The sequence below is a fragment of the Calliopsis andreniformis genome, unplaced genomic scaffold, assembly GCF_051401765.1.
Source record: "Calliopsis andreniformis isolate RMS-2024a unplaced genomic scaffold, iyCalAndr_principal scaffold0022, whole genome shotgun sequence".
Classification (NCBI taxonomy): Eukaryota; Metazoa; Arthropoda; class Insecta; order Hymenoptera; family Andrenidae; genus Calliopsis; species Calliopsis andreniformis.
This window is the reverse complement of record NW_027480432.1, coordinates 10718224-10728879: the sequence shown is the minus strand read 5'-3', so window position 1 is coordinate 10728879 and position 10656 is coordinate 10718224. Positions and strand designations below refer to the sequence as shown.

General features: G+C 30.9%; 1 protein-coding gene across 1 annotated transcript in view; it reads left to right on the top strand.

Moving 5' to 3' along the window:
• Positions 1 to 230: 230 nt before the first annotated feature.
• Positions 231 to 10656, top strand: part of Spz3 (Spaetzle domain-containing protein 3) — a 30078-nt gene continuing 19652 nt past the window's right edge. Inside the window, exons 1-2 of the mRNA XM_076390851.1 lie at positions 231 to 766; positions 4739 to 4970. Coding sequence (XP_076246966.1) covers positions 231 to 766; positions 4739 to 4970 — 768 coding nt within the window. The remainder of the gene's footprint in view (positions 767 to 4738; positions 4971 to 10656) is intronic.

The following is a 10656-nucleotide window of genomic DNA, read 5'->3' as shown; positions in this document are numbered from 1 at the left end:
TATAGAACCTAGTCTGCAAGAACATTCCACATTTTATGATACATCCTGTAGACGACTAACATGACTCTCAAAGTCTTAACTTCTCGTTGAACATTTAAGTTATTCTGTCTAATCTTAATACCCATTAAAGAACCGTATAAATAAAACCACTTGCCCACACTAGAACTCAAGGCGTCTTAGAAACACATGTTTGATTATTTTTACACTTTGTTGCAGACAGGAAGGCAGAAATGTCGCTGGTCAACTTCACCTTGCCGTATCAATCGGCGACGCCTACACCGTTCTTCTATAGCGGACAAAATGGGGGACATTCTACTGTGAATAACCTTCGTTTGAACGCGGTACTGCCACCCGCACCCGCTCCATCTTTTAACGAACAAGAACCTTTCCAAAATGAGCCATATATACCGCCTGTGGGTTATCAGCACCAGAGACAGCACCCTGCTTTCAACCGACAGAGAAATGCGAATCCGTTCATCGAGCAGTCATCCTTTTCGTCAACGCAGGACACTAGATACGCGAATTATAATCAAGATTTTAGGAGAACTCAACCAAGACAACAGGTACAACAGCAGCAGCAGATGAGACCTCCGCCACCTCCACCTCAGCAGCAACAGCAACAGCAGCAGCAGCAGCAACAACAACAACAGCAGCAGCAGCAGCAGCAGCAGCAGCAACAACATGGAGTTCAAGTGGAAAGGGACGAAGATAATCCTAGAACGTCGAGGATGCCAGAACAGGAGAGCTACCCTGATAGGCCAAATGGGTAAATAATTTTGAATATTTTAAACTACTTATGTATATACAGTATTGTCTCGATACAAGCCCATTACTTGCAATCACTTACATGTATAAGGAATTTAAGGAACATACTTCTAAGATAAGTTAATGCCTCAGCTATAATTTGTCTTTATGAAGTCGTGAACAAGGTAAACTGAAAGAATAGTTCTAAGGGAATTTGAATCTCTACCGAGCTTGTATCGAGACAACATTGTATTTGTTTTAAGATACTGCCTCTTTTTTATTAAGAGCTTTCGTAAAATACCATTTCCATTAAATTACTTATAAGTACTATTTTTATACAAAATTAAGTTCAATTACACGTTTAGGACTATTTTTTTATTCCAATATTGAACTTTGTAACTATAATAAAAAATAATGGCGTTAATTATCAACTAAGTTGGTTGTAAATTATAGAAATTTTTATACTTGACGTATGTTGAATAGATATGTAGGTAATATATTACAAATTATTTTCTTGAGAATTATCAAATCTAAGCAACAAATATATTTTAACGTTTTGAAATATAATTTTAATTTTTGAATTTTTTCATGGTGAAAGAAACTGCTGCATTGTGTTTTCCACGTGAATAATAAGAATACGCTTTTTAATTTGTTATGAACTGTAATATAGACCTTTATAAATTTAATAATGTAAATACGTTTACGAAAAACAAAGAATATTTATTTATCCATATTTTGTGCAATGGAAGAAATATGTTGAAAATCTTATTCGATTCTTGTAAGAATTTAACTATAAAAATTAACAACACAGAATAAAATTTAATGACTAAAATATTATAAAGTTAAATAATTTTTCGAATTATATTTACAACAATATTCTTTAAGCAAATAAATATTTTTAAAAACTGTTTTTATAGATAGATTCCATGTTCAAAAGTACACAATCGACTAATTTAAAGTTTTCTTCTACATCCAATGCATTCCGAAATATTAGACGAAATATGCTTTTCATCCCAACTTTGTTTAAATTAAGAAATTAGCGTTTACGCTTGAAGAGAGGAAAGAATTAGCAATTTATCTGAAAGAAGTGAAGAACCTAGTATTCCTAATTACTACTTAGCTTTCCAGTTAGCAATGCAAGACAATAAGAAGGATAGATTTGATTTTGTAAAGAGCACAACTAATTGCTGAAAATTAAAACAAATCTTTAACGATTTAAAAATTTTATGATGAGATATAAAGATTTGTGTCTTCAAAAATTGAAAGCCAAACTTTATCTCTGATTCTGCATGTATAGAAGCGGAAAAACCTTCTACCCTGACACTGAAACGCCATCTAGAGACGCTATAGTGTCACCTTAAAAGCTCTGCGTTTCACGCAACAACACTTTCAAGAATATAATTTCGGCTCACAAAAACTACATAATTGATATATTTATTTCTGGTGATTGATTGTGATCTTACAAAAAAGGAATTTTTCTATAAAATAAAAAATATTGTATTGACCCATTAAGGTCTAACGTTGCGTAAACGCCACATGTCAGTAACATGAAGGACCAGAGTTTAATAATGTAAATTTCCTAAAAAAATTGATGAGTGAAATGTTGCGTTTATGCAACTTTAGACCTTAACGGGTTAAAGGAGACACCACCCAGAGATGTGAGAAGTCACGTAATATTTTAGAATTTTTTTCAAGAAAACATAAATGTAAGTTTCAGATTTGGTTTTCAATTTTTTGAAAGTAGAAATATTATAAAGTGACTGAGTTATTGACTATTCCCAATACTCGTTCTGGTACAAAATCAATTGCTGGCCTCCACACATTTTTGGTGGGGTTGTATGTATGAAGTAATGGTCCTCTCATACTACTAAACTTCAAAACTTAAAATTATCAAATTTTATATGAAACTGATTTAAGTTACTTATTATTAATACATGATAAAAAAACGACTTTCTCTCAACACGAAATTGTTCAGACTTAAAAGGACTGAATCACTCTCCACAAAAATAAAAATAACTATCTATATGGAACACTTTATTGAGAAGTTCAAAATCAGTTAAAGATGATTTAGTATTACGCCATATAATATATTGACAGTGTACATCAAAGTTTCACCTTTCTGTCCATTTTCACTTACACGGCAAGTGTAATTGGGCCGCAGTAATTAACCCAATATGTCATCTGATCCAGCGTGTGTTGACATTTTTGTCTCAAAAACACGTTCATCGGCAAAACAGTGAAAGCAATTCGCACAGTAGCATTAAATGCCCTTACAATTATTTATGTAACGACTGACAGAACGCTTTCTTGTTGCGCGTCACGCATTCGTAATGAATTTCTGACGAATATCTGACGTACATTCTTGCGGTTTTTCATTCTTTGCAGCAAGGAATTATGTCAGTTTCTTTCGTCACGCATCGTTTTAAGCATGTGTCATTACTGTCCATGCATTGGTCATGCACGGAGTACTGTTTCTGTCCGTATAATTGATGGAAATAGTGGCTCGTATCTAATATCTCTTTTTTGAACTCCATACAGGTGATCAATTGCTCGCCGTTACTTATGCTCATTGTCATTAAGATAAAAGTCCTTTATAAATTCTTTAAGCTTTGCCACTTCATTCCATGTTTTTCTTTATAAGCTATTTTGCTTGTCTTATCGGTGATGGTATTTCAATCAGTTCTGTTGCATAAGAAAGCTTGAGTTTCAGATAATTGTTTGAATCTAAACGACGCAACATTTTTATTGAAAGTAAGAATATATAAAACTTTGGTTCAGTTTAAGGTTAACTAAGAAGTGCTCGTTAACTTAAGGTATAACACCTTCTAATATTCTATTGTTTAATCCTCGGTTGTTGTATTTATTTTGCAGCATAAGGTTGTCGTATTGAGTAATCTAGATACAATTCTATTTTCAAGTAGCTACTGTTCGAAAAACAGCAGTAATATTAAATAGAACTAATTTTAGAATATAGTTCGAATATTAGAGAATGTGTTCCAGTGACAACAAGCAGATTTCTATTATTATAGAGCAAACGAAAAAATGTGTCAGATAACATTTCACAAATGTTATGTGAAATCACGTGCTATTATGTAACGTAACAGAATATTTATAAATAATTTATTTTCTTATGACAAGACAATGAGGCTTGGTCGATTCGCTAAACAAATATTCTGTTTGAATGTTGGATCCAATAATTAATAGATAGGCGAGAATATAACCATCATCAAAAACCATTATAAGAAAAGTCCCCAAGTGTAATCTTTTCCTTCTAATAAATAGTTGCAAAGTTGGTAAACTTGTCAAACAGAATTTGTTGATATCCCCTAAATAAATATTCAAATTTCAAGATTTTAAAATATTCGATTTGCAAAATGATCGAATCCTCAAATCTTTGAATATATTATTTAAAAGAACATACATGGAATAAATAAGAAATTTTTTGTCAAAATTCTTTGGTGCAGTTTTAGGCAGCGAATAGAGGGTCATTCTGTGCGAAATTAGACAAAAATCAAACAAAATAAAATTGGGTTCAAGGCTCTGTTTTAGATTGAAAGTACGCGTGAAATGTGTCTGACTTGAGACTTATTTTACTGTCAAGGTGCACTAGACAGTCAGATACAACGAAGTCAGTAGAATAAGTCCCAAGTCAGACATAGCGACATCAATGGAATTAGGCTCTAGTCAGACACATCAATCTACATTTAATAACTTCGAAACAAAGCATCAAACGCATTTTCATCGTTCTTGATTTTCGTCCTATTTAAGAGTCATCTCTTAAAATGTTTAACCTGTTATCGATTACCCCATATACCTTAAATATATACAAATCCATGTAGGAAAGTTACAAAATACTACACGTTCATGGTTAAAGAAATTATATAGAAAACAGCAATAGAAATTCTTAGTGAATTTCATGTATTTAATATTCACTTCAGTGATGTCTTACACAGATTGCTACAATGTATGAAACTAAGCTACTATTTCGTTGTAGGTACACACGAGTAAATGGTGGAGGTGGTCCGGGTGCAAAAACTTCGATCCACGCTGTCCTAGATTACGACGACGATTTCGAGGACTACTACGATGACGAGGAGCAAGAGTTACCGAGAGATACACACGTCACCCCTATTCAAGGCCCAATCTTTTTAAAAAATGGATCAGTTCCTGTCGTGCCGTTGTACTCTTATCCTCAACTAAACAATGGTACATTTGTACAAATACCGGTAAGTGTAAAGAAACATTGTTCATTTTAGATGTTACTGAATATTCTTATACTATTTGTTGACACAGAGATCATTGGAAGTGAATTTAGCATGAAAGTATTGAATATTAAAATTCAAACTCCTAGTGTTCATCTGTATCTTCTAAATTACTTGTTCAAAGAAAATGTTTCAAGTATGATTTACTCCGTTCCAGGGAGAGCATCTTATGATGGATACAAATTTTATTTAAGTGGAGATACTTCCAAGATTTCAAGATGACCTTTGTTGTTTTGTTATAATACAACGTATATTATATTCAACGAGTCAAGGCACCAGTTATAAACAAATACACGTGATGGCACTTTAGCTGGACAGAGGGATCTTAGGGTAAAGGACCTAGATTTCAGATACTAATTTTTTTTTAAATTTAGAAAGAAATATGCAGTAATTTAACCATTATATTTTTAAAAATAGAATTTAAGATTTTCTTAGATTGTGTATACAAAAACTATTCTAGTGTTTATATATTTCTTTTCAAATTTAAAAAAAATTAATTTAGTATCTGGAACCTGTGACGGGCATGGCAACTGGGACCTTTACCTTAGTCGTGGTTCCTGACAGTGTGGTTAATATAAAACAACGAATGTAGTAGCACATAGTATCATTATATCCTATTCACAGTACAACTATGAATATGTATAAAAAATACATAAAAACAAGGAGCGAGTAAGAATGTAGGCTATTATAGACCAGAATGACTTAACACATTTTACGACCTGATACAAATCCGCTTCTGATATTAATAACTGACTAATGTTTGACGGTCATCGTCAGCCAATATTTATGATCGCTGCTCCTGTCATATACTTTAGCACGTGACTATTTTGTTTACATCTGGTGCCTCGACTCGTAGAATGTAGTATATGCGTGTATACAGGACGTTTCCAAATACGTGGGACATTTTTGGACGATGATTCTATATACACAGATAACAAAATAGTTCATATGAACACGTGTCCAGAAATAAGAAAATAAAAATATAAGAAAAGTATGAAACACTTTTGAAGGTTAGGTTCTAGATACAAAGATAATGAAGAAAGTTCAAATGTGCATATGTCTGTAAATGCATAGCTCTTTAATTACATTCTATTTTATATTACGCAAATGTTAATCCATTTCTTGCCTGCGCAGTGTGATATGCTCTTTAAGGGTCTGCTGGGCCCAGGAATATTCTGACTCCTCGAATCAGTGGCACACAGCAGTAGATTTTAAAAAAAGTACCACAACGTATGCAATATAAGAAGCATATAATTAAAAAACTAAGCGTTTTTCGTAACGTCATTGTCTTCGTGTCTAGATATACCCTCCAAAAATGACCTACATCTTTGGAAACACTCTGTATATACTTTTTTAAGAGGACATATATCCTGTTTCGGGACGAAGTAATGATGTATATAAGGTAATAAAAAATGGTTCCAGACTTTGAATGGGTATTTGCCACTCGGAGACGTCGATTTTAGGCGATTTTTAAAAGAAAGTATTGAATGGCTGTCACGATTTACGTTGTTGTACTCATTTGACGTAAAAAAGTCAAATATAGGCTTATACAATACGAGTGTAGTTACTGTCCAAACTAGAATAAGACAAATGCCTTTGGAAAAAGTGGCAATAACGTAAAGTTAACATTTCTTTGTCATGGAATTTTTTATTTCTTCCACTGAATTCTTATTTTCATTTTCGTCTTATTTTACCACCTAGAATTACCATTTAAAATTTCTGACACCTGTTGCTGAACACCCTGTATAGCCCCATGTAAAGAAAAAGAGTCATTTAAAATTCTTAGTGACCTGCTTGGTTAGGTAAGATTTTTGTCCATCATAAGACATTCTCCTCGAAATGGAGTAACTTTTATTTGAAACACCTTTTCGAATAATAAATAGTTTAGAAGAAAATTCCAATCGTTTTCTCTGTATTCATTAAATTGTATTACAGTTGATTTTTTATGTTATTTCGTCACGTAGTATCATTTTTAAAATTTTGTCTTACTTGTTATTTTGTATATAATTGGCACATGTTTGCAGGAGTTAAGTAACTTTCCTTTATTTATAATAAATCATACTATAGATACTGTAGATGTTACCAGTCACTTTGAAATTTTCTTTCAGATTAACTTTAATTATCTAATGCATGATTTTGTTGTCAATAGTACATGCTATTAAATTTGTTTAATAATTAAATTTAATTAAATTTGTCAAATAATATATTTGTCAAATCACATATAATAACAAATAACAAATAACATATTTGACATATCTGCGTTCTGTATATAATAAACAAATTTAATTACTTTAGTATTATTTAAACTGATATGCAACTTTCATTTTTGCTAATAGTTCATCAATCGTGATTTATTTTATGACATAAGATTTCTGTAAGCAAATATACAATTTTCAGTATTGTTATGAAACATACTTAATATTCTTAAACAACTTGTCGTGTACAGAATTATTTGTTTCGCGTTTAAATTATTTCATTATGTAACAAAGATTATAACGACATAATATCGAAAGTATTCCTTTCACTTTGTTATACATGTTTCACCGTTCTTTCCTTAAATCTTGGACGCCAAATTTATCGTGCACGAGACAGTAATTAAATGTTATCGATGACATAGTTATTTAAAAAATGTGGTATTATTAAATAACTCGTTTTTCATGCTAAATTCACTGACTGAAAATTTAATGTAATTTAATTGTAAATTTTAATTGAAAATTTAATTGTAATATTTTTGTTTTTAAAATTTGAAAAATAGGATTGAGATTTATATGTGCTTCAGTCTCCGTAGAAATACTAAACTTCTCATTTAGTAATAACTAAAAAGTTTGAAAAAAATTCTACAGCACTAATTATTATCTTTTGATGCCTCATGGTGATGCATCTCTTTAAGTACTTAAACATAAACAAGGGTACAACATTATACTGGTAAATGTATACTGTATAGAAAATATGAGTCCAAATTGTCAATTCAAACAATGAAAAAAATTCATGTACAATTGGATAACGTTTAATTTTTTAGTTACGTTGTCTTCCATTATTTCAACTATTTCTTGCAACCCATGAACCAAACAAGTTCCAATTTTTCTATTCTTTTACAAACCTTTGCGATTTGTTAAAAACAAGTCACGAAAACATGAGCTTATGTAAAACTTAATCTTCTATACTTTGATTGCTTTTCGAAATATTAGAAAAAAATAATTTTAAACTTAGCTCTTAGCTACTGGTACATAATTTTGTATTATAGATTACTTTCTCTACGTTACTTTGAAATATTTTTATTTAATACATGTTACGTCATATGAATTTTATAAATATCTAATAATGATGTCTTGGAATCCGAATTTGACAGACTCCATACTCGTATTAGTGTCCAAAAGTAAGTGTCTCTAGTTAAGATCTCATATTGTTAGACAGGCGTTAGTCTTCGTCTTTAATTATTAAACATTTAAACAATAAGACAAAACTTCTTAATAATAATAGTAAGTAGAAGCTTACACATGCCACTTTATACAGGATATTCGATGTCAAGAGTCAGAAATTTTAAAAGGTGATTCTACACGCTAAAATAAAAGAAAGACCAACCGTGAAGAAAATGAGTTTCATGTTTCGTTTCATGGTTATTAGTCACTGAAGAAACCCATCAAACTCGCGTGAAATGTGTCTGACTAAGGACTTATTCTACTGTCAGTGTGTTAGTCAGATCAAATACAGTACAATCAATAGAATAAGTCCCAAGTCAGATATATATCGCTCAAAGCTTTAGGTATTTACTCAGCAATGAAATTACTCTGAAATGAAGTTTTAAATTTTCATTCTAATAGATTGTCATTCTATTTTAACACCTAGGATCATTCCTTAAAATTTTCGACACCTGTTGTTGAACAGCCTGTATGTATCTTTCTTCCATATTTATTGAAACGAAATATTTGTTTTCTTCAGAATGTCACTACCTTACCTCCAGAAATTATGGTGAAACAGTATTCTTTTTCTTATGGCAGTTTTACTGATTTTATGTCACAATTAAACCTGTTTTGATCAAAGCTATCATCAAGATCATTATTTATCACACTATTTAATTTATTTCCTTGTTTTAGGAATAATCACCTTAAATTTATTACTTAATTAGTGTATAAAATTCAATTTGTGATTCTCATTGTGATACCGCAGGAATGTATCTTTTTATTGTATTAAATAATAGTATTTATTTGCATTATTCTTGAATAAAAATTTATGAATCGTATTATTTAAAGATAAAACAAGTAGTATAAATAAACGAATGATTAAATCAGTGTTAATTAAAACAGCTTTAATTTTTTCTGTTATTTAGAGTCATATATATGAACTTTTTAAAAGTTATGAACATATTTGTAATTGAGTACGTACGAATAGACTCTACCAGTCACTTGCTAATTTGAATCTTTTGCATGACGTAAGATACATCTGCAATCATTCGGTACCATGACACTGTGGATTCTCTAATGTTATTTCGTTCATGCAATTCTTACAAACGTTGAGTGACAATGGTGTGACTCATAACTTGTCAGAGCGGAAGCATTCGTTACATGTAAGTAGAAAGCATACGTGAGCTACGATCGTAGAATGTACAAGTAAATTTCGTCGAACCTAAATTCCCTGTCTATCAAAAGCTACAATTTTGGGAAAAGAAAGTTTCAAAGCTAAACGTCAGCAAAATTTAGTATGGTTATAAGAAGGAAATGTATTCTTTATTCGGTAACACACTATGTATCGCAGGAAATTCCCAAAGTAAATCAGTAATACCAATATAATAAGTAAAGTCTAACATTAAAGTTATTTGATAGGTACAGAAAAGTATCGATATTAAACTTTCTTTTTACCATTATGGATTTCCATTCTAAAAGTATTAAGTATAAACAAAGGTCAAACTTAATATTCGGTACCTTCTTCAAATTTAATTTTGAATATAGAAAATATTATTAATCTTTATGAATATTAATTCGAGGGCAGTATTTTCTTGCTATGAACTCGCAGCTTGTAGTTCACAAAAGGTTAGTCTATATGAAGATTATTTGTTTCTTTCACTTTTATAAACACCACTCGTAAATGATGTACCAGTAAAACTCAATTACTATAAATAATTCTAAACAATAGATTGTTAAGCTTATAGCGAACAAATATAGTCAGTGATTAAAGAGGGAGCAACTATAGAATACAATATCGTGCATAAGTATTTAAGCACATTAACATTATTAGAAACGCATAAAATACCTATATTTTTTAGTTTATACTAACTGATATTAGATATTATTCTCATCGATATTTGTGAACCTTATATAATACTGTGAGATGAGATTTGTAGCCAAAACTATGTTACAAAATTTCACTTGATGTATTTTACACATTGCACTAGCATAAAAGTGTCCAAATAGTTATGTACTTTCTTTACAGCTCAAGAACAATATATTTTTTTCTTTTCTACTTTATTTACTATTTCGAAAAAAATTGAAGTTAAAAAAACATATTTTCAGAAATTGTACAGATTTTCCTGGCGTTCCTTTTTCTGTATGCGTAGTTCTGGAAACACCTGTACACAATACTGGAAATGACAATATATGAATTTTCAATGTCTATGAATTCCCCAGTATTACGATTTTCGATCTTTATATTCCTG